This window comes from Dipodomys spectabilis, unplaced genomic scaffold, assembly GCF_019054845.1.
Source record: "Dipodomys spectabilis isolate Male_0828 unplaced genomic scaffold, ASM1905484v1 ptg000146l, whole genome shotgun sequence".
NCBI lineage: Eukaryota > Metazoa > Chordata > Mammalia > Rodentia > Heteromyidae > Dipodomys > Dipodomys spectabilis.
The window spans coordinates 2,476,085-2,500,562 of record NW_024870823.1 but is presented as its reverse complement, the minus strand read 5'-3'; the positions used below and the strand labels follow the sequence as shown (position 1 = coordinate 2,500,562).

Below are 24,478 nucleotides of genomic sequence, written 5' to 3'. Positions count from 1 at the left end.
AGAGGGATGCAGGGAGAAGCGCAGGCCAGGCTAGGAGGCAGGCATAGCCCCAGCCCTTGTCCACAGTCGGCATCAGCCCCCAGAGTTTTCTTTCTCCAATGGGCTGGTGCAAGGGAAAGGGGTCTGGAACGCAGGTCATCACAGACAAGGATGATGGGCATTTCAGAGGGAACCCCTGGGATAGGCTCACCAGAAAGCTCGACAGTGCCCTCTGCTGTTCATGATGGACTGATACATCTTGAGAAGGGGTGGCAGAAAAGGAGCTTAAGTGAGGTGTTTGTGTGTTTGTGTGTGTGTGTGTGTGTGTGTGTGTGTGTGTGTGTGTGTGTGTGTGTTAGGAAGGGCTAAAATTTGAGCATAACAGGGATTTTGCACAGAGACAGATCAATGAATGTGTATCTTTTTTTCCCCTGAGGTAATTCGTGTACTAGAAACTTCTATCAAGAATACTAATTTTCTTTTTTGTAGTACTGGGGCTTGAATTCAGGGCCAGAGTATTTTCCTTTAGCATGTTTTGCTCCAAGTTGATGGATCGTTGGTAATAATGTAGTCTCACAAATGTTCCTTCCCGGGTTGGCTTCACACCCTGATCCTCAGATCTCAGCCTCCTTAGTAGTTAGGATCTCAGGCATGTACCACTAGCGCCTGGCCAAGAAGACTAATCTTTCTAAAAGTCCCCACTCAGAGGTCAGGCACACTTACCTGGACACCTGGATTGGGGGTACTTAAAGGATCTGTTCTTCTCTTGATCCCCAGAGCCACATGCCACAGGGGAGAAGGGTGATCCATGCAGTAGGGAAGCCATGCAAGCTTGCATGTGGAGGATTCTTGCTTTGTTTCAGTCAGCTCTGCCATAGAGTAGTTCCCCAACCCCAGTTATGTCCTGAGGGATCTGTTCCAGACAAGTCCTGAGGCCACATGCCACAGATTTCTGGCAGTGTTTGTCCAGGCCTCTGGCTCATCTTCTTTTTCTACAAGCTGAAGCTCTGGCTCCTATTACCCAAAGCCTGGGGATTCCATCCTACAGGACTCAAATCTATCTGTTCTTGCCTTAGAACCAGCTCTACATCCAAACTCTCTGGCCCACAATTAGGTGGGGAGAAAGGGGGAAAGGGTACTGTATAGGAAGGAAGAATCTGCTAGAAGGCTGGTAACGAAAATGCCTCTGGGTAGGACAAACAGGATGGAACAGTGTTGCTCGTGTGTTTGCGTGTGTGCATGCGTGCGTGTGTGCTCAGGAAGGGCGTGCCATATTGAAGCTGGAGTTGGGAAAGTTGGATGGAAGGACAGGATACACACGGAATCACTTCTGTATAAAGTGCTTTTCCTGGTCTAGATGGTGATGTATTTATACAATAAAATTTATTAGACTAGATAAAACCAAACTAGCAGAGCCATGTCAGTAGGCTGGCATGTCAGTTGTTTCTGGGTTGAAAGGAGAATTACTTTAAGAATTAAGAAAACCTAAGGTTTTTTTTTAAAAAAAAGTAGACTAAGGTGAATGAGGCTTCTGGACGAGGGTGGGGCAGGATGAGGGTGGGGAGCAAGGCCATGCACCCCACCCTCGCACCCCTGCTGAGCCTAGTAGGGGTGAGAGGGCTCTGGCAGCAACGACTCCCAGGAACTAGACAAACGGGACAGGAAACTGACCGGGGACGTTCTCTCGGTGGCTGCCGGGTGAACTTGGGGAGCCTCTCCAGCTGTCTCACCTTCCTCCTCTTGAGGCCTAAGGAAGATACAGTCCCCGTTTAGTGACAGGCCCCCCCTAGTACGAGGCCTAGTGTTCCCAGCTGGGCATCCTTCATCTTCTCAGAGATGCCCAGCAGGGAGACAAGCTTCTCCTGCGAGCTGAGCTGTGGGGGGCGGGAGGGGGCAGGATGAGGAGGGTGCTCAGGAGGTTCCCACAGGAGAACCTAGCTACTCACCAGAGCCTAGGACTGACAGGTCAGCTGTGTCTGGTTCAAGAGCTTGGTTTCTGATGTAAAGTTGCCACTCCTCCTCCCCACCCCCCCTACCCCCCGCCAGCGTGGCTCATCTTTCTGACAGGTGCATGTACAGCTGCCACTCACCCAGGCTCCTCTGCAGGTCTCTCAGGTGTCTGGCGCTCTTTAAGCTCAAGCTGGGGGAGGAGGAAGAAGCGGAAAGGTCAGAGCAGCCACAGATGACCTCTCTAAGCCTGGCCTCCCACCCACAATGCCCCGCTGGCTTGGCCTTCCATGTACCATTTTGTCTTTGGTGGTCACAGGTCAGTACTTCATCTACCTGGGTTTCCTCTCCACTCACCCATAGTCTTTTACCAGTGCAGGTACTCCCTGACACCCAAGTTCTTGCCTGGGGATTCTCTCTGACCCTTAAGGCATAGTGGATGCCCCCTTCCTAGCTTTCCAGCTGTGACCCCGCTCACCGTGGTAGGCTTCTCCAGGGCTGCAAAGCGCTCTGCCCAGCTGGCTGTGGACTTCTCAAAAGCCTCGTGCCTCTTGATCAGCTTCTCCACGCTGTCCACTGTGTGTCCAAAGTCCCGGCTGGCCAGATAGGGCTCCTGGGCGATCAGCCATGCTTCCGCCACAGAGGCATCCCTTGAGAACTGACACACTTCCAGCACTGCAGGAGAACAAGCCAGAGACCCACCCACCAGGCCCGGGGGCCTGTTAACATGCCACAGTCCACTTGGGCAGGAACCTGGAATAGCCCCCGGGACACACGTGGGAGCTGGTGGCCAGCTAGACAGGAATCTCTAAATTGCACGGAAACCTTTCTCAGGGCTGACCTCCTGCCCAGGGCCCCTCCTCTTATCCCATATCGAGCAATTGTTCTATTTTAAAAATGCGTTACTTGGAAGCAACTCTATTCTGACTCCCCAGCCACAGAGAGGTAGGAATACCAGCTGGGCTCAGATGGCAGGGGCAAATAGGGGAGGACAAGCAGGGGCACATAATTTTCTAGGCCTCTGCCTGGACTTCCAAGGCTACTGGCTCAGAGCTTTGCCAATGGGTGGTGCTGAGGAGTCTTCTCCAGGCTGGTTCCCTGCTTGAGCAGGAGTCTACCTGGCTCTCCACCCTGGGTTTCCTGGGTCCTGAGCTGTACTCACACATGTGAAGCCGATCAGAACGCGCTTCCCATTTGTCATTCATCTCCTGCCTCCTGGATACCACCTGCTTCAGTTTCTCCCGGATCTGCAGGGAAGGAAGGGAGGAGAAGCTTTGGTAACCCTTCCCTCCACCCATCGCAGGGAAGCCTGCAAAGACTGCCTGTCTTGGTCACATCATCTTGTCTTCAAATCTCGGTTCTGAGACTTTGTTAGCTTTAGGCAAGCGACTTAACCTCTTTGAGGCACCCACATGAGGCATCCGTTGTGAGTGGGTGTCTCCTTAACACGGATTGGGCTCAGAGTGGCTTTGATCCTTGGCCTGCAGGCAGCGCTGATGCTCCATGAGTAAAACAAGCTCTTCTGAAGCTCCCTCCTGCCTCCTAGAAGCTGCTGGCCAGCCAGAGCGGGCACAAGAACATGAAAGGGCTCACCTCCTCTGAGGCCTGGTGTTGTCTCTGTAGCAGGGATTCTCCGAGCTCTAGGCAGGTGCTGAAGTTCTTACTCCGTGTGTTGATCTCTGCCTTGATGCCTTGGTGATACTTTAAGAGCAGTTCCACGGAGGAGACATCCCTATGGGTACAAGGACAAGGGTAGAGAGGAAGTCTAGGAGAAGAAACTTCTGGACCACCCTAGCAGAGGAGGTGGCCTCCCAGCTGCCTCTAGGAGTCTGGTCCTGCTCCCGCCTCCCTTTGGCCAGCAAGGACATTCTCTTCCAACTCAACCCCAGCAAGAACACTGATACCCTAATATTTTCAATGGTCAGGGGTGAGTTGCAGGGAACCCAAAAGAAGCCTGGGAATATTATGCAACATTAAAAAAGAGTGAAGAGTGGGGGGGGGGGGGGAGAGTGAAGAGGCTAGGTGCTGGTGGCTCACGCCTGTAATCCTAGCTACTCAGGAGACTGAGATCTGAGAATCCTAGTTTGAAGCTAGCCAGGGCAGGAAAGTCCATGTGGTGCTTTTTGTTGTTGTTGTTGGCCCTGGGGCTTGAAGACTAGGCCTGGGTGCTATCCCTTAGCTCTTCAGCTCAAGGCAAGTGCTCTGCCACTTGAGCCACAGCACTACTTCTGGTTTCCTTGTGGTTAATTGGAGATGAGTCTTGTGGACTTTCCTGCCTGGGCTGGCTTTGAACCACAATCCTCAGATCTCAGCTTTCTGAGTAGCTAGGATTACAGGCGTGAGCCACCAGCGCCTGGCCCATAGACTTATCTCCAATAAATTACCACAATACCACTTCCCTCCTCAAACAACAATAGCAACAAAAACTGCAAGTGGAGCTGTGGCTCAAGTGGTAGAATGCTATCCTGAACAAAAGAAGCTCAGGGATATTGCCCAAGTCCAGAGTTCAGTTCCCAGGACCAGCACGCGTGTGTGTGCGCGCGCGCACACACACACACACACACACACACAGAGCAAAGTATTGATATATTACAACATGAGTGAACCTTAAAAACAGGCTGAAGTGAGAGGATCTAATCATGTAAGACAATATATTATGTGAGTCCATTTCTATGAAATGTCTGGCCCAGGCAAATCTAGATTGACAGAAAAAAAGTAGCAGCTTCTAGGGGTGAGGGGTGAGAACACACTGAGTTACTGCTAATGGGGGTGGGTCATTTTATGAAGATGATAACATTTTCTAACCTTAGGCTGGGGAGGTGTTCACGTAACTGGGAATGTATGAAAACCACTGAATGGTTCACTTTAAATGAAGTATAGTATATGAATTATATCTCAATAAAGATGTTACAGTCAAAAGTATGGTCATCAAGACAGGTACCATGGAGGCAGAGGGAGACACAGAGACAAGTCACCAACAGCTGCTGAACTGACAAAACTGGAAAGAGAGGTAGATCCCAGCTAGGCTCATGAGCCTGACCTGGCCTCTAACCTGAGGTTTAGACCCTGTCTCTATAACCTGGCTCTCCTGCATGTCTGTCGGTTCCTGATTACTCTCTTTTGGCAATTGTCTGAACCTTTGTGCCTTGCATACCTCATCTGCCCATTTCCCAGCAACTAAGGAAAAAAAGACCAGCCCTGGATCTTCCCAGCTGTGGATGCGGGAGCATCACTGCCCCTTTTTGGAGAGCCAGAATGACAAATGTCTTTCTCAAACACTTAGTTGAAATGGTTGGTTCTCCCAGTAGAAGCTGAGCTACTCTGCCTCCACCTGAGCCAGCTCTGAGTCTCTGGTGCTCCTGGGGGATTGCCAACAACTTTCTATCCCTCTGAAAAGAAGCCCTGGTCTGCCAACCTCACCCAGAACAGAGCACCAACTGCCTTGAGGGTGCCCCTCTCACCTGGGCCTCTCCTGGGTCTCAATCTGCCGGATGATACTCTCCATCCAGGAGAGAAGGTCTCGGACCATGCTGAAGAAGCGGAATTTGTCTGCTGTGTCCACTAGTTGGGCCCGGCGCCCAGCACAGGCATCGAGCAGAGCCTGCCAGGCCGCAGACACTTCCTGCTCCTTGCTCTGGATGGCATCTGCCTTCTCCCCGGCATATGCTGTCTGCAGGCGGGTGGCCACATCCTGGAACTGCTGTACCTGTGGTCAAACCAAACCAGACATGGTTCCGGGGACAGAGGCATCTTGGGTCTGGGAGCGTCTCTGTCCAGCTTCTGCCCAGAGGGTCCTGCAGGACCAGGCTCCCTGCTTGGGCACCTCTGCTCGTCCTGGTATCTGTTGGCCTTTGGTGGTGACTTGGGAGGGAGAGGGACTCAAACACCCTTTAACCCCTGCAGAAGTAACAATGAGCCTGTGGAGTAGGTGCTGTTCTAGATATTACTAGTAACTTCTTTCTAGAAATCTATGGTAGAGGTACTATTATTCTTGCTGTTGAGATGAGGAAACCAAAGCACAGGGAAGCTAAGGGAGCCCAGGTACCTCACATTAGCCAAGGAGACAGCTGGTTGGGACCTTGCAACTCTGTCTCTCTTCTTATCCACGCTGCATGCTGCCTCTCCATGGAAGGGGCTGCCCCAGATCACATCTCAGGGGCACAAGACCTCACTCCTGAGATCTCAGTGGCAACTAGTGTCTCAAGGGCTCTGGAATCTCAAACATGGCACCTACACACCAGGTCCCACCTCTAGCTGGGGGACAAAATCCTAATAAGTCTACTTTCAGGCAAACCAGGAAGCAACCTAACTCAGGGTTGAGTCCCTGAGCTCAGAGGGATGGTCTAGGATTGCACGTCCACCCCACCGCTCAGTACTCCACTGGGAGCTTGGGAGAAATCCCTGGCAGCTAGCACCCCTCACCCTTGTCTTTGACGCTGAGACCTGGGGAAGCTGAGTGATCAGGGAAGGAGTCTAAGCAAAGTAGGCATGTGGGATTTACACCCAGGGCCCAAACCCTGGCTTTACTGTAGGTTCCTGATTACTTCACTTTGGCAACTGACTGGCCCTCTGTGCCTTCTTCATTTACAAAATGCAATTCTCTGTTTCCATTCAAAAGATGTTTTGGGGGATCCAAATGTGCCTCATGCTAGAAAAGTGCAAGCAGAGAAATTGGACCGTAGGGCAGCATTTTATATATTGGCTTTTTGTGATGTTAGTTCAAAGAACCCTTGCTGAAGCTAGAGAATATCTGAAAACCCCGCTCCCTGCCCTGAGCTGCTAGTCCTTAAGGAAGAGAAATCTTGTGCTCATTCTAGATTGTTTTCCTTATAGGATCTAGGTGGACCTCTGCTACCCTGGGATTCCCCCAAAAGGTGGTCATGACATTGTAGGCAACAAAAGGCGGACAGCACCTGCACGCCTAGCAGGTGGAGCTCCCGCTCAAAGGCAGTGTGCACCCGGTGGAAGGACTCAGCCGTGCTGGCATCCAGACCCACGTCCTCAGGCAACTCGCGGTGCTTCTCATCGATGAGGCCCAGGATCTCAGCCCCAGTGTAGAAATAGCGGTGCAGGTCATAGGAGGCGGCCAGCAGCTGCATGCGCGTGTCAATGAGCTCCAGAAGGTCCGCCCACATGTCATTCAGCCCATCCTTCCACTCAGCAATTGTGGCTGCCTCACTGTGGCCGGCATCGATGAGCCGCTCAATGATGGCATTCACGTTGTCCACTCGCTCCTGCCCAATTGCCCCAGTCTCCCGGGCAAAGTCCCGGAACTTGTCCCTGAGCATCTGGACAGAAGGCAGAAATGTAGTTAGTGGGGGCCCACAGGCACGCTCCAAGCTACTGGTGTTCTTGGGTGGTCCTTGTGAACCATGCACAGCAGACTCTCACACCTTCCCCAGAGAAGTCAGAGCCCACAATACTGTGGAACTGGCATGGGCTTTGCCAGGACTGGAGGGATGGTGAGCTACTCCTGCGCCATCAGAAGACCAAGAGAAGCGGTACTGTGGCTACTCACAGTGACATGGTCGAAGTCTTGTCCCATTTCTTGGGATGAGGCCACGATCTCCTTTTCTGTTATCCACTGCTCCAGGTCATCAGCCTCCCTCTTCAGCTGGAATAGGTGGTACATGTTCTCCAGCTTCCGCCTACGCTCTTCTGCCATGTCCTTCAGCCCTGCATACTGCTTGTCCACTTGGCCCTGAAGTCTGATGATCTGTTCCCTGGAATTCAAACCAAGACATCCTTTAAAGATGGCGAGCAAGAACTTGAGCAGCCAGTGTGAGAAGAGCTGACTTATTTGTCCCCAGGACCCTGCTGAGGACAGGAAGGAGAGGGAAACTCAGGAGAAACGTCAGTGGCTTTTTTGGGGTGGGGAGCAAGAGAAGGAATGAGACTTCATGGATGGCGGGATTGTCCTGGAGTTCTATCCCAGGGTGGCATCTCCAGCAGCGTCCCTCCCTCTTGGAAGTTCACAGATGTAAATGCAAAGGGCAGCTACCACTATCCCTTCCCAAGGGCTGGTAGACCTGAACTCTGATCTGCAGGGGGCTCCAGTACAATGGCCCCGCTCAGCAACTTAGGGACTCAGGCCTTGTGTGCCCTGGAAGATGTAAGGGTCACTGTTGAGGACCCAAATGATGGGTGTCCTAAAGACAGTTGAGGAAAAAGTTATGAGGAGTCCGACCAGTGGGTTCCCATTTATGAGAATCCAAGCAACTCAGGAGGCCAGATGGTCTGTATAGCTTTTCTATCTTCATAGTCACATATGGAGGGTTCTGAAGTACCTTCTGATCTACACCATTAAAAAGCTCTGGGCCCTCAGTGACTCTTAGTATCTGCTAACTCTTCAAAAGACTGGAGTTCTCAGTTCACCAGGAGGACAGTTTTTCATTCTCTGATTTTTATGCAAACCAGGCCTCAGCTGGTCTACTCTGGAATTCCTCACACACAAAACTAAGGCGTGAAATGAAATTGGCCAATCGAACAGTCCAGGAATGTCTACATTTTGGGCAAAGGTGTCTCATTTTCCCTTCTTAGGGGATAAAGGCTGGTGAGGCCTCTGGCCTAATGCCATGACCTGCCAAGTCATCCCAGGAGGCACACGCACCCTTCTGGGTGGCCTGCAGACAGCAGGCTCTGGGCACGGCCGGCCAGGTGCTTGATGTTCCTCCCATACTCCTCCACCGTGCGCTGCTGCCGCAAGTGCCGCTTCAACATCACAATGGCGCCCTCTTCATCCTAGAAGGCAGTGGACGGTCAGTGCCAGAGCCCAGCCTGGTCAGCCTGCCCCCCTCCCCCCTTAGTGAGTTACAGACCAGCTCCTGGAGGTGCTGAGGTAGAGCCAGTACCTCCTGTGCCTGCTACCAAATCTCACAGCCCATGCCCTGCCCTCCTTTCCCCATTCCCCTGGGTCACAATTGGTGTTGGAGATCTACCCACTTCCAACCTTCTGTCCCCATGAAAACTCCTCTTTACCTGACCTCTTATCCCACCCTACTGTACTGTTCACCAGCCAGTACCCATGTCCAAAGTATGGTAAGCTCTTGGTTAAAGCATGTCTGCATGTGTGCGTGTGTGTGTGTGTGTGTGTGTGTGTGTGCATGCGCATGCGGTGGCTTGAGCTCAGGGCCTGGGAGCTGTCTCTTCACCTTTTCACTCAAGGCTGACATGCTACCACTTGAGGCACATCTCCTCTTCTAGCTTTTTACTGGTTAAATGGAGGTGGAAGAGCCTCACAGACTTCCCTGCCCAGGCTGGCTTTTAACTGTAATCCTCAGATCTCAGCCTCCTGAGTAGCTAGGATTACAGGCGTGAGCTCTGTGCCTGGGTCTATCTTAAGGAGGTGGGAAAGGTAAGGAGGCACCATGGAGGAGCAGGGTAGTTTTTCCAGACACCTTGCCTGACTCCCTCCTCCTAGGAGACTTCCAAGGCTCACCACACATCGCCCGCCCTGGCTCTGCCGCAGTGCCTCAGCACCCCGGCTGGCAGCCCCTCCCCTAGCAGACCTTGGGGGGTTCGTCGGAGAAGACATAGAGTTCCTGCTCGCTGATCCAGGCCTCGGCCTCGCCTGCGTCCAGGTAGTACTGCTGGGCCTCGTGGGCGTCCCGCAGCTGCTGCAGCCTTCCTGCTGCTGCCTCCCGAAGCGTGTCCCAGGAGGCCCGCAGGTGCCCCACGCGCTCCTCGATGTCCTGGCACTCAATCTCTGCCGCCTCCACCAACTGCTTTCCTCGCCGTAGCACGTCCTCCACCCGTGGCGTGTGGCCCAGGATCTCGTTCTGCAGCGTCTGTGGCCAGAGGAAGGGCTCAGGGGTGGGGCCTTGCTGCCTAGAGAGCGGGTCTGACACCTGCTCTGAGCACAGCAGGTGATGGCAATCAAAACTGCCAGAGTCAGGATGCTAAGGACTCTCATGCCTCCTTCTTTAACTTGCAGGTGGCACTTGGAAATGGGCACATGGCAGGGGAGGAACTTGCTGGCAGTGAGTGGCAGAGGCTTGATCTGAGCACAGCTCTATTTGAATCCAAAGTCTGAGGTAGGGCCTTGATTGTTCCCTTATTTTCTATGCATTGACCAAGCTTGACAGAGCTGCTCGCCCAGGTAATTGTGCTGGAGGACAGGAAAGGTATTTGCCAAGAGAGCTGATAGTTGCCTCTTGTGTTGATTTTGGGGTTTGGTTCCGTCTTCCCCATTTCTATCCCTTACATCTTGTGAACTGTATATTATTTCCTGTTTTAGCCTTTGACCACCCATAGTGGCCTTTTCTTCCCACTCTGGTGACAGGGGTCAACTTTTTCTTCAAGAATATTCTCTCTCTCTCTCTCTCACACTCACTCACACTCACACACACACACACACACACACACACACACACACACCTCCTTTCTGGGTCCCAGAGGTGAAGGTGGGCTACTTCTTTTGTGGGGCCCTTGAACTCTTCCCTCCTCATTTCCTCCCTCTCATGTGGTGACTATCAGCTCTATGATATAGCAATCTTCTGGGGTGTGTTACTACACTTCATACGTGGAATCTTCATTTTGACTATTTTCTGTAGTATACAAATATTCAATTGTATTCACACAGCCCATGTTATTAGCTGTCCATTTTTCTCTTTACTTTCCTTGAGATGACCTCTAAATGGTACCCTAAAAAGGGCCGTGGGCAGAGCACTTTTCTATGATTTCTTCCCTGTCTTTACTCATTCAACAAACATTTATTAAGTTCTGTGTACCAGGTCCTGTTCTAGGTACTGGGAGACAACCACACAAAGATGGAGGGTGAGTGTTCCCGGCCTGAGGGAAGGAAAAGTGCAAAGGCCTTGGAGTGCATGTGAAGGCAAGAGAGAGGACCAGAAGATCTGGAAGAGAAGAGTGAAGATGGGTGATAGTGATGAGATGTGATTTAGAGGTTAGCAGGTGCCGTCTCGGACAAGGTGGTGGTTCTAACTCTGATTTTTGCTCAAGGAATAATCCAGGGAAGCAGGGAAAGCCAGAGTTCCACTCCTAGATAGTGCAATTCGTTGACTAACGTGGCACCTGAGCATTTCTGTGTTTAAAATTTCCCAGGTGATTTTTTTTTCAATACTAGAGTTTAAATTCAGAGCTTTCCACTTGATACTAGGTGCTGTACCACTTGATTCATGCCTCCAGCCGCCTTTGCTTTTATTTTTCAGATAAGATCTTGGATTTTAGCCTAGGGCTAGTTTTGGCCTAAGATCTTCCTACCTCAGCCACCTATAGCTAGGATCCACAGGCCTCTCTGCATGCCACCACACCTGGTTTGTTTAGATGGACTCTGTTTGCTGGGACTAGCCTTGAACTGTGATCCTCCTTTTTCTACCTCCTGAATCGTTGGAATTACAGGGATGTGCTACCACACCAGGTTTCTTTTTCTTTTTTTTAAAATGGGTGCATCACAGCACTCTAGTATTGCTCTAATTTCAGAAGATAGCCATTAGAGTAGTGTTCTCAGAATGGAGGCTCCACTGTAAGATTTTGCTAGAAATGCAAATGATCAGGCTCTACCCTCAGATTCTGCTTCCTCGGGTGGTGCCTGGTCAACCGTAGTTAATAAGCCCTCTGGATAAAAGCACATTGAAGTTCAAGCTGTTGCATTAAGAAGTTTTCAGGGAAGAGATGATAAAAGTGATTTTTGTTTTAACAGGGCTAGCCTAAAATAGCCTTTGCTAGGCCAGCCACACTATCCCAAGAGGTTGCTTTTTCCTTCTTGGTTAGGGGAACCTCATCCATATTTGCCTTGCTCTTGCACTAGAATAGCAACTGCTCACCAGGGGACTTGGAATGATTGGGCACTTATATTTGAAAAATAGCTAAGACTGGTGCCAGTGGTTCATGCCTGTAATCCTAGCTACTCAGGAGGCTGAGATCTGATGATCATGGTTCAAAGGTAGACCAGGTAGAAAAGCCTGTGCAAAGGTAGACCGGGTAGAAAAGCCTGTGCGACTCTTAATAAACCACTCAGAAAGCCAGAAGTGGAGCTGTGGCTCAAGTGATAGAGTGCTCACCCTGAGCTGAAGAGCTGAGAGACAGCGCCCAGGCCCAGAGGTCAGGCCCCATGACCGACAAAAAAAGAAAAAGCTAAAGCCTTTTGTGTTGGAAAAATGGCAGCTGGCTCACTTCATAATTGAGGAAGTGGAGGCCCACAGAACAGTGTCTCTCAGTGGCCTTCCTTCTTCAACAGAAGTTTGTGGAATTAACTGATCCTGATTCTTATCTTCTAAGCTCAGGCTCTTGCAGATGGCTACTGGAGCCTCTGTAACTAGATCATGTCAACTGGACACAAAGGGTCCAAGAGAACTTGGAAGAGACGTTTTTTATTCTTTTGTTTTGGTCGTGGGGCTTGAACTCTGGGCCTGGGAGCTGTCCCTCAGCTCTTCAGCTCAAGGCAAGCACTCTACCATTTGAGCCACAGTACCTCTCCTGGTTTTCTGGTGGTTTATTGGAGATAAGTCTCTCAAGGACTTTCCTGCCTGGGCTGGCTTTGAACCATTATCCTCAGATCTCAGCCTCCTGAGTAGCTAGGATTACAGGTGTGAGGCACCAGCGCCTGGCTGAGACGTCTTTGATTCTAGCTTGGGCTCTGCATGGTTTCTGGGCTCTGACAATTCTGCAAGAATGTATTCATTGCTATTATTCTGGAGGAAAAGAGTGCTGGGCACCACAATCTTCCTTCCCCAAGGTGTTGCAATGCTAGAGTGATGCTTCTCTGAGATCTAAGTACCTAGGCTCACCTTGCTGATCCAGAGGCCTGACCCTGTCTAGCAGGAGCCCGGGGTTAGCTCTGGGCCAGGCATGAAACCCTTGCAGCCTCACTCAACTGGATTCCTAGAGGATTTAGGGCTTACTTTGTACCACTGATGCACAAAATATGCTCAAGTTCAGGATTCTGGCTAGGTTCATTATAAGTTCCTAATCTGGCTTAAGAGAGAGCTGGGCAGCAGATGGGTGTTTGCTTCTAGGCTTCAGAATCCATGTTCAGTAGATTTCCATAGGATTTGAGCACCACAAGTACTGTCACAGGTCCAGAGAAACAGGGCCTACATATCCTGAGGACACTGCCTGTACATGCCTAACAGCCACAGAAGAAGCAAAGCAGTGTTATGGGAGAGAAACCAGGACTTACCAGCTTCCTCTCAGTGAGGTCACTAGGTATGGGGCCATGCACGCACACGGAACCCCGGAAAAGCCTCCAGGATCCAGCACTCACTCCATCCTGATGGAGTCTAAATGGTCCCAAATCCCCATGTCCCTTGAGTCTCTCTGCAGTCACCAGAGCCACCCTTTCATGCAGTAAGACTTCAAATAGTTTGGGGACCCCCAGAGCCATCATAGGAGATATAATCTTCCACCAATAGCCTTCTACAGATCTGTGCTAGGTTGGACCCCTGGGCCAGGTAAGGGAGGTGAGCTGGTGAGGTGAAGCAGGACTCACTTGGTTCTTCTTCATGAACAGCTGCACGGTTTGCAGGTTCGTGCCATAGTCGGCTGACTGGGCCAGTGGCAGCCGCTCCTCCACCCAGAGCTGCAGAGATCAGAAGGCAGAGGAGAGCAATGACAATTACAGCCACTCATTGAGGAGCATCCACAAAGAGCCAGACAGGGCATTGCTGGCAGTGTCTCCCTGGTCTCTCCCAACACCCCATCAGGGGTATACCACCATATTTACAGAGATTTTGTAAATATATTTTGGTAATTTTTTAAACAGAGTTTCCAAGCAACCCGCTTCTGTGCAAAAAATAAAAACCAAAACCAGTAGGAATGCAACATGACGGAATCTTGAACCCAAGTCTGACTGACCCCAAAGTCCATGCTCATCACCACCCACTCCGACAAGTGACTGATGGTTACCATTCAAAAAGCAGCAGCTTTGCTTTCCTACCAATGCAATCCCCACAGCAGCCCTATGAGATAAATGGGGTCAGATGACCAAGATTCCTCTGGATAGTAGCCAGCTGTTCTCCTGGCAGCTGGCAGCTGAGCCCCAGGGGATGGGGAGGCTGCAGCCCACGCACCGTCTCATCCTCTAAGTCCCGGCTGATCTGCAGCTTGGCTTTGGATAATTCCAGCTGCTTCTTCCTCCTTCCTAGGGGTTCCAGGAGGTCCAGAAACCTTTTCTCGATGCTCATGTCTTCATCTCCAGTCTCTTCTCCCAGGGAGGGCACCTGGGCAAACAGCGTCTCCAGCTCCTCCTTCCTCACATTCACTTGGTCCTCCACTCGCTGAGACATAAGGCGATGGTATCAGACCTAGCCTCAACACCTGCTGGCTGTTTCCCCTTCATCCATCCATCTCCCACCCACGCTTCAAAGCCCAGTTAGACTCAGCCGCCTCCATGAACCCGCTAGTCACCCTCCCCTCCCATATTTCTCATGCTTCCTTTAATTGGATTCGTGATCGACCCCACTGCAAAAAGGGTGGGAGATCTTTGGGCATCAGAAAAGCCAGGACAGCAAAGAGAAATGGTGGGATCGCTCCCTTTAAGGTTTCAGGTTTGCTCCCCGGATACCCTCTAGTCTAACGTCCCGAGTCTACAACCTGCCCACCCACATGCCTTCAACTTAGCCAACATCCGGTTGACACTGGTCAGGTCCTTGCCCAGGTCATCTGATCGCAGCTGGTCCTCCATGGCACTGATCCATTTGTTGAGGTCCGCGTGGGTCTGCAAGCGCAGGTCCGAGCTCCTGGCGGCTGAGAGTTGCAGGGTCTTCTCCTTGGTGGTGGCCTGGAGCTCATCCCAGAGCCGGTGTAAGTCTTCCAGCCTCTGGGATACTATGACCTTAAACTGGGGCTTCTCCTCCATCAGCTGCCTTCCTTCCTGTGGAGAGAGGAGAACACACCCTTTAGGCCCTAGTGGCTCCCAAGCCACTAGGTGTCTGCCAAGGAGCTACCTGAGGAGAAGTCAGTAAGGCAAAGGATGGGCACAGAACTGGGATGAGGCACACTGGGACCAACTCTGGTCACCTAGGCATTTGCAGAAGAGGGCAAGGCAGGGCGGGGAGAGCAGTGCCTGGGACAGAATGCAGTATGTCAGGGGGTCAGCTGGTACTAAAAACGTAAAGGTTTCCGATCCATCTGGGAGCTAACTCCACCGTGTGAGTTCCAGAAATGATAAGCTGACCTTGGGTGATCTTTTTTTTTTTTGTCGGTCCTGGGGCTTGAACTCCGGGCCTGGGCACTGTCCCTCAGCTCTTCAGCTCAAGGCGAGCGCTCTACCACTTGAGCTACAGCGCCACTTTCGGTTTTCTGGTGGTTTATTGGAGATAGGAGTCTCATGGTCTTTCCTGCCCGGGCTGGCTTTGAACCTTGATCCTCAGATCTCAGCCTCCTGAGTAGCTAGGATTACAGGCGTGAGCCACCAGCGCCCGGCTTGGGTGATCTTTTTAGGTAGGTACTGAGGCTGTCTTACCTAGCTCTGTTTTGGGTTGTGTACAGCATAATGAAACTTGAGACCAGGAAGATATACGACTAACAGTAGCCAGTATTTAGTCATCAACTGACTCACATTACTCAATTCTACCCTAAGTGCACTGTCTTCAAACATTTTAGTGTTGACAGTGCCCTGGGTAGTGCTGTTATTAACCACATTTCGGGGAAGTGAAGGAGTAGCCTGGCTCTGGAGGCCATGCCCTTAATCACTCCGTAGCATGGACTCTTCTGAATCCCTGGCAGCCACACGGTGGGAGAGCAAAGGGATGAGATTCCCAGATTGAACAGTTGTCCCCTTTTGACTTATGCTACTGGGCATGCCCACTGGAGGAGTCCCCTAGACTCCCATTTATGAAGTCTATGAATGACTGCTTCCCTGTTGTTTTGCCACTCTCTGGCCCTGGGCTCAATAACACTGTAGCCCTAGTAATGATAATGGAAGGCAAACAGAAATGACTGCTGTTCTAATACTGGATGCTGACATCCAAATTGGGTAGTCCTTAATGTCCTGGACTGGCCCCAAACTGGAGTGGTCTGGAAGTGGTACCAGTTCTGACCAGGTTTAATATTGTCTGCGTTGGGGGCATTGAAGGTTTACTATTTAGAAAAGAATTTTTTTTCTTCACTACCAAGTTCTATGCCATCCAGCAAGCTTCAGGACAGTGTCTATGCTGTGAGTGAAGCCCCATTAACACAGCATAGCTGAGCAGAGAGCCACCCTCTACCCACTAGCTCGACTTACTGCATCAATGTTCTCAAGCCACCCTTGGTGGGAAGCCAGCTCTGACATGAATGCCTGGTGCTTCAGCCATTTGTTGTGAAGGTTGCGTGCTTCATCATAGGATGTATCTGCCGATGTCAGCAGCTTGTCATTGATCCAGAGAATGAGCTGTGGGTAGAAAGAGGTAGTTTCTGAGTATATCTCTTTGCAGGGAAGGCCTGTTGCCCATTCCTGGCTGCAGAAGGACAAGGGCAAGGGGGAGGAAGTCAGAGCACAGAAGGAAGGAATCTCCAGATCTGGGTCCAGAAGTCCCAGCATCATACAGAGCTACGGTGTGGGCATTGGTATGTCTTCCTCACTGGTGTGTGCGTATGGTATGAGACCAGGGATGATACCCTCTCCTCCACGTTTCTAGGATTTAGGACAGGGCCTGACATATTGTAGTGGAAGTTAACAAGATTTTTACTGGATGGATGAGCAAAACCATCCTCAGGGTGAGAAATCATGAATAAATACAGAGAAAAATGTTATCTGGGGAAAAGGCAAAGGCCAGCTCATATCAGAGAATCCAATGTTTCCAGAATGCCCTGACACCATACCAAGTCTGGGTTGTGTTGAAGACAGAGGCAGATGAAAGCAAATTTGTTTGGAATGAGAGGAAAAGACTGAAAAGAGGAGAGCTGGGAAGAAGTCAGAAAAAGTCCAGTTCCAAATGGAAAGTCCTGTCAGTGGAAGGCAGGTGAAAGACCTTCCTTATAGGATGTGTCCCAAATGAGCAAGGGCCTTCTGAGCCTGCAGTTTTCCAACCAAGAAGTTCATATAAAGTGCTTCTTCCTCTCACTCCTTAAGCTTCTGATTTGTCTGTGTCTAAGTATGGTCCAACAGGTTGTTTTACCTAGGGCCAAGAGTTGTTTCACAATTTGCAAGGCACAGAGCAAAATGAAGATGTTCCCAAGTATGGCAACAGCAGGGCCTTCCACCAAGTGCAGAGCACCGTGTGGATGAATACAGAGGTCATGCATCTGTGCAGCCAGGCCAGCCCAGGGCCAAGGAGTTCTCAGAACATCCCTTGACAAACCCTGTTCTAGACCTGGCAACTCAAATGATGGCTTTTCAGATTTGGGGGGAACACTGGGTGGAAAAGAACTGTGGAACTGGAGATTTGGAGGAGTTGGGGCAGATGGGGAGAATGACGGAAGGGGTGCCATTGATTCTGCTGCATTGTGCTCATAAACTAACTGTTGAATTGAAACCCCTTTGTGCAACTACTTCAAGATAGTAAAAATGAATGAAGAAAGAAAGAATGAAAGAGAACAAAGTTCCTCATTTACGAATTCCCATCACTCTTGAGTGAAAATGGGTCCCCATGGCCTCCCGCCTTCTAAGCACTCTGCTGCTAGACAGGAACCTCCTGGATAGTGTACCTGCCCCCTGGCCTCACCTCTTTGCAGTTCTGGAGGAAGTACTGTAGCTCCAGGTTGTCTTTTAGAAGAACCGTGGCCTCCTGGGCCTTCTCATTATTCTTTCTATGCCTGGAAAGGAAACCAAAGCTGGTCATAATAGTGCTGAACCTGCTGGGCACCAGTGGCTCACGCCTGTAATCCAAGCTACTCAGGAGGCTGAGATCTGAGGATCACGGCTCAAAGCCAGCAGGAGTAGGAAAGTCCGTGAGATTCTTATCTCCAAAAAAACCACCAGAAAACCAGAAGGGGTGCTGTGGCTCAAGTGGTAGAGCGCTTGCCTTGAACTTAAGAGCTGAGGGACAGCTCCCAGGCCCAGAGTTCAAGCCCCAAAATGACGACCACCACCACCAACAATAAAAATAGTCCTGAACCTGGATCACTGCTCAGCACCTCCAACCCTTATGAGTAGGGGGCCCCAGGACTCTAAAGTTAGGGAGTACCTGTCTTCAATCAGCTGCACCTTCTCCTTGATCTTGTCTGAGTACAGGTTTCCCTCAGCTACCAGCTTGTTTCCAGAGTCCACAGGACTCAAGACCTTTTCCTGGTTGTTCTCCATAGACAATAAGAAATCCTCAAACTTCCGGATCCCAGCTTCTGCAGCTTCTAGCGAGTCTGGGGGCTCCAGGTGAGCCAGAGTGTACTCCTGTGGAAGCAGATGTAGCATGAAGACAAGACAAGCACCTGGTTAAGGGCACTTGCCAGGCAGGAATACCACATGTTGTTAATACAGCCTACAGTGTGAACTGGCTGTACTCCCCATGCTTGGCCTCCACTCTACCCTAGGGTGTCCAAGACATTGTGTCTAAAGTTGCCAAGGGCAAAATGAACTTCCCAAACTTCTGACCACCCCAAGGACATGGTAGAGTTGGACAGATGGGAATGGAAAGGCCCAGGATGAGGAAGACAGGGGATTCCCTCCAACTAATGACAGCTCATTTGCAGACTTACTGCTTTTGCTGCAGCTGCAAGGGTGCCATGACCCACCCCTGTTTGCCTCTCCTTACCTGATTGCTGAGGATGGCTTCAGCCTGCTTAGCATCTTTCTGGAACTCCTGGAAACCGAGGCACTGGGCAAGGGAGTGGCCTCGGCTCTCCCACATCCGGCGCAGGGCATCCCAGCCAGAACCCAGGCCCTCTAGCCTCTGGCCCAGAAGCTGGTATTCTGGGTCCTTCTGGCCTTCGATCACCTTCTCTCCAGAGGCCTTGACTTTCTGGTAGCTCTCTTGGTGCCCGTCAATCTCATCCTTGATGGCTGCGTGCTGCTGCAGGAGCTGCTCGGCTTCTGGGAGTGACTCAGGCATGTCCTCAGAGGCCACAGCCTTCTGGGCCATGGACAGCCAGGCCTGGAAGTCATCCAGATCTTGCAGGAAGGCCTGCAGCTTGCTGGCTTCACCCAAGGAGAGCTCCTGGCCCTGCAGAGCGTCTTGTAGACCCTTCCACAGCTTCTCAACATCTGCCTGCCTCTGGCCAATGTCCTCCTTCTGCTCAGGGTGTGACTCCATGAGCTGCTGCGATTCACGCTCCAGGGCACCTACGCGATCCCGGATGGCAAACACATCCCGCTCTAGCCCTGACAGCTTCCGCTGGATGGCAATGACACCTGCCAGGTCCTGCCCCAAGTCCTTGGTAGACTCCACGACTCTCGTCTTATCCATGATCCACTTGCTGGTCTCCTCGCAGTCAACACAGTAGTTGTGTACTCGAAGGGCTGAGTCCACAGCCTCTCTCCGATTGGACACCACACTCTGGAATGCCTGCCACCTGCCGAGGAGGGATGTGGTCTCCAAGGGGGAAATGGATACCTTGTTCCTAAGCTTTCACAGAGCCTCCCTCTGGTCCCCCATTCCCATAACTCTCTCCCACAGATACAAAATAAAACTGTTGCTTAGTAAAATTCATTTGTCCAGTTTTATCCAAGATACATGTGACAATCAGATCTCCCAATCAGCAGAAGGTAAGCAGTGATGTGACCCCAGTCTTCCTTAAGGGAACATGAAAACAAAGGCTCTGCATGCATCTGGATTTCAGGCAAATATGAATAGTCTTGGATTTATAAGGATTTGAGGTTTTGGGGGGCACTACTGGGGTTTGAACTCAGGGTACTGTGCTTACTAGGTAATGAATCTACCACTTACGCCACATCCCCAGATGTTTTTGTTTTTCAGATAAGGCCTTGTGCTTTTGTCTGTACTGGTTTTGGACTATGATCCTCCTATCTGTCTCCTGGGTAGCTGGTATTACAGATGAGCATTACCATTCTGGGCATGGTTCAACTTTTCAAAGGTGCAAATGCAATATCAGTAGAAACTGCACTTTGAATTTTGATCTTTTCCTGGCTAACATCTAAGGTAGGAAATTACCTAGGTTTTTGCTGGGAAGTGGCAGGGACTGCAGCTTTCCATCAGCCACATGACTACAAGGGTAAACCTAATACTCTATAGTGTGCTATGTTGTTAAGATAGGATGTTCAGTAGGTCAGGTTTTTTTTTATATATGTATTTTTTTTGTTGATCATGGGGCCTGAGCTGTGGGCCTGGGTGCTGTCCCTCAGCTCTTCAGCTCAAGGCTAGCACTCTACCATTTGAGCCACAGCACCACTTCTGGCTTTTTCTGCTTCTGTGGTGCTGAGGAATCAAACCCAGAGCCTCATGCATGTGAGGCAAGCACTCTACTGCTGAGCCACCTTCCCAGTTCTTGTTTATTTTTTTTTGAGCCCAAGCTGGTCTTCAATTTCTGGGCTCAATAATCAGGTAACAGAGAGACTGATGTCACCATGCCTGATCAAAAGTGAATTTTCTACTTAGGATACCATCAACCTACAATAGGCTTATCAGGATATAAAACTTCATTATAAATCAAGGAATAACTCAGGGTTTCAGTAACATCAGAAATCTAACATTATTAACTTTTTTTTTTTTTTTGGGTCCGGTTGTGGGGCCTGAACTCTGGGCCTGGGCGCTGTCCCTTAGCTCTTCAGCTCAAGGCTAGCGCTCTACCACTTGAGCCACAGTACCACTTTTGGCTTTTTTTTTTCTTTTTGCTTATGTGGTGCTGAGGAATCGAACCCAGGGCCTCATGCGTGCAAGGCAGGCACTCTACCACTGAGCCAACTTCCCAGCCCCTAACATTATTAACTTTAAGAACACTTCAGGATGTAGAGTCCCCAGATGCCCTAGATGAATTTTACAAATGCCCAAGACTACAGTCAAAGTGCTTCTGTGGCCAGACAACAAAATAATCCTCACCTTAGGCCTAAAAGAAAGAGGCTTGTTAAAGAGAGGAGAGAAAAGAAGAGGAAGAAGAGAAGAGAAGGAGGAGAGAGAAGAAGATACTAGCTGGGATGATAATGAAAGTGGGTTATAATCTAAGCCTTCAAGTATAGTGTTGCTATGAGACAGAAATACATTAAGGTCTATCAGATGTCCTAGGGGCCTAGACTTGGTCTGAAGCACACAATAAACCTCTCTGAAGGCCAGACCATCAGACACTTCCCTTAGGCTCAGGTTTACCCATTCTGCATCATTATAATATATAAGCTTTAAGTCAAATGCTCATTTATTGAACACATCTCTGTTGAATAGCCACAAGGGTCTAAGGCATTATATTGGGAGAATACAGACAAAACCAAATCTTGCCCAGTGGAGTAGATGATGTAGAGAAGATAAGCACATAGCTGGGCAAGGTGGGCCATGCCTTAAAAAATTGAGACAAAAGGATCACAAGTGTGAAGCTAGGCTGGTGTATGCAGCAATATCTTGTCTCAAAATCAAAAATAAAACAAAAACACACTCTCACATAATTCTAAGACTATGTACATATAGTTAAGACTATGTCAGAAGACTATGTCACATATAAGATACTGCTGCTCTACCTTCAGTGTCTCCACTAGATAGAGCTATTTAAGGATGGGTCCCTGAGGATCTCAATTGTCTTTGTATCCTCAGCACTTAGGAATGGTGAAGCAACTACAGAGATGGCTGGGTAGAGTGCACTGTGGACAATCCCAGACTGTGAAGATCTTATGCTTTGAGAATCCTGTGCTTGGCACACAGATGTTGCTCTGAGGCTAGGAAGTCAGGGTCAGGAGCTGAAGGCTTTCTGCACGTTGATCTAAAACCACAATGAGCTGACAGTGAGGTACAAATGAATCTGCTGTGACCCCTAGCTTAAAGGCCCCATGGTGATATTCCCCAAGTCTTTCCTCTGTGGTTTCACTGTAGCCCCCAAGTAGAGGCCACAGCGGGGAGGGGCATGGCCCTCCAACTCCCCACTTCTACAGGGGCTCCGTTTCCAAGCAGGGGGAAGACGGCAGTCACTCTAGTTAGCAGATAGCCTCAGGAGGTCAGGCCTGACTCTAAGCCCAAGACTTGTAGAAAAATATTGGATAACTGGAATGTATACGATGAAAGGCTATCACCCACTCAACACGAGTCATGTTGAATCTGAATGACTCACATGTGCCGAGTTGGCAGACACACTGATTTTGGTGCCCGTTGAGCATGTGTTAGGCAACCTGCCTGGCAGGACCCTGACCTGGGCCCTGGGGATATGGCAAAGGACAAAGCAATCTTCATCTTCATTCAAGATGGCAGAGGCAAATGAATGCATCTGTACTCCATTACATAGAGATAAGTGCAAAAAAGAAATAAAGCAAGGAAACAGGATAGAGGGTAGGAGGCTGGTGAGACAAAGGATGAGCTTCTTTCAGGAAAGAGGTCCATGAGGGTCACTCTAATGACTACATGTGAACTCAGGCCTAGATAAAGTAAGGCAGTGAGCCAAGTGGATATCTGGGAAACGAATATTACAAACAGAGAGAACCTCAGACCAGAGTGTGCTTGGTGTACAGAGCACTGTGGGCAATACTGAGAGTCCTAGCTCTTCACATACCTACTGGAAAAGTAAAGCTGTCTTCTCATCACTCACCACCTAACAAAGGGTCATACATACGACAGTGATCCCATAAGATTATTATGGACCTATGAAATTCCTGTCACCTAGAGATGCTGCAGCCTTCAATAAGTCATAGCACAGCAGTTTATGCCAATGTTTGTGGTGAGGCTGATGTAAACAAGCCTACTGTATGTCAGTTGTATAAAGTACAGTACATATAATTAGGCATATCATATAATACTTGATAATAAATGAGTATATTATTGGCTTGTGTATTTATTATTTACTTACTTATTTTTTGCCAGTCATGGGGCTTGAACTCAGGGCCTGGGAGCTGTCCCTGAGCTGCTTTTGCTCAAGACTCGTGCTTTACCACTTGAGCAACAGAGCCACCTCTGGCTTTTTCTGTTTATGTGTTACTAAGAAATTGAACCCAGGGCTTCATGCATGCTAGGCAAGCATTCTACCTCTAAGCCACCTTCCAAGCCTGGTTTGTGTATTTATTATGTCATGTTTACTGTACTCCTACTTATATATTGACAGTCACCAGTGGTGCACATCTGTAATTGTAGTACTTGAGGTGCTGAGCATGGGAGGATTACAGTTCAAGTAAATCTCAGGTAGAAAAGTTCATGAGATGCCCTTCTCAACCCATAGCTGGACAGGGCTGTGCAAACCTATCATGCCAGCAATGATGGGAGCCTAAAATATAGGTAGATTGAGGTTTACAAGCATGCCCTGGCAGGAAGTGAGACCCATCTCAAAAATAACCAGAACAAAGCAGGTCTGGAGGTGTGGCTCAGCAGTAGAGGATCTGCCTAGTGAGCTTGAACTCCTGAGTTCAAACCCTACTGCTCCCCTCAATAAAAATTTACGGTGAAACAGTATGTTATCTGGCAGTGACTTCTTACATTTCATGGTTAGCCTGTCTCTTGATGGCATAATTTTCCCTTGTGATTGATTTAATCTTACAGGACTTCTCTCTCTCTCTGTCTCTCTCTGTCTCTGTCTCTCTCTCTCTGTGAAGACTATACTCAGGGCCTTGTGCATGCATACTATTCATCTTCTACCACTGAGCTAGAGACATGTCCTGCCTAATCTTGTGTTGCTTTGTTCACCACAGCTCTAGGAGTAGCAACTATACCATATGCACGGACTTTCCTGCAGGGACTGGTTTTGAACCGTGATCCTCAGATCTCAGCCTCCTGAGTAGCTAGGTTTACAGGCGTGAGCCACTGGCACCTGGCTGGCTGAAACTTTCTTTTGGGAAGTTTCTCTGGTTTAAATTGCTTGATTAAATTTTTTTTTAAGGTTATCAGCAACTGTGCATCAATTTTTCTCTCATACATACACACATACTCTCTATACCTAATTAAGAGTGAAGAGGCTCCTCCTCTCTGTATAAATATCAAAATGTGGTATTACAAAGCATCTCTGGATGTTGTGACACTGGCTCCAACCTAGTGGCTCTGAAGTATCCCACGGGACTCCCCATCAACCTTAGCAGTCTCTACTGTACTGAGCCATTTCTTTATAGCTGAGTCTTCCCCGAGCCCACCTTTCAGACTGCCTCAGGCAGAGCAAGACTCAAGAGCAAGTGTGAGGAAGAGGCCAGAGTAACGAGTAGGTGGTGGGCATGTGGACTTGCACACGCCAGGGCCCTGTATAAAAACAGGAGTGCTCTGTCCTTAAAAATCCTCCAGGAACGAATGGGCAATTATGCCCTGCAGCGAAAGCAGCTCCTCTCTCTCTAAAGACTCTTTAGGGCCTGTTTTTTTTTTTTTTTTCCAACCATGAAGCTTGCTCAAGGCTCCCTGCTAATACTCCTCTTCATTCAAGCCAGCCTTATTATCGATGCTGCATTTTGGCACAGGCAAGAACATTCTTTTATGGACTGTACTTAAGAGCTCTCAGACAGCAATTTTCCCTGTTTAGGAATGTCTGGGGAAATAAGGCATGAGGACCACATGGCCTGATCTATGGACAGACAACACTCAGAATGTCCCCCTTATCACCTGTGTATGGATCTCCT

General features: G+C 49.7%; 1 protein-coding gene across 1 annotated transcript in view; it reads right to left on the bottom strand.

The window, feature by feature from the left end:
• Positions 1-1,340: 1,340 nt before the first annotated feature.
• Positions 1,341-24,478, bottom strand: part of Sptb (spectrin beta, erythrocytic) — a 109,839-nt gene continuing 86,701 nt past the window's right edge. Inside the window, exons 16-32 of the mRNA XM_042691838.1 lie at positions 18,558-19,314; positions 17,994-18,196; positions 17,532-17,622; positions 16,112-16,258; positions 14,495-14,758; positions 13,956-14,162; positions 13,376-13,465; positions 9,435-9,713; positions 8,537-8,667; positions 7,445-7,649; positions 6,840-7,214; positions 5,388-5,632; positions 3,520-3,658; positions 3,089-3,173; positions 2,405-2,601; positions 2,070-2,119; positions 1,341-1,726 (exon numbers count right to left, since the gene is read on the bottom strand). Of these exons, the coding sequence (XP_042547772.1) occupies positions 1,582-1,726; positions 2,070-2,119; positions 2,405-2,601; positions 3,089-3,173; positions 3,520-3,658; positions 5,388-5,632; positions 6,840-7,214; positions 7,445-7,649; positions 8,537-8,667; positions 9,435-9,713; positions 13,376-13,465; positions 13,956-14,162; positions 14,495-14,758; positions 16,112-16,258; positions 17,532-17,622; positions 17,994-18,196; positions 18,558-19,314 (3,610 nt within the window). The 3' untranslated portion in view covers positions 1,341-1,581. The remainder of the gene's footprint in view (positions 1,727-2,069; positions 2,120-2,404; positions 2,602-3,088; positions 3,174-3,519; positions 3,659-5,387; positions 5,633-6,839; positions 7,215-7,444; positions 7,650-8,536; positions 8,668-9,434; positions 9,714-13,375; positions 13,466-13,955; positions 14,163-14,494; positions 14,759-16,111; positions 16,259-17,531; positions 17,623-17,993; positions 18,197-18,557; positions 19,315-24,478) is intronic.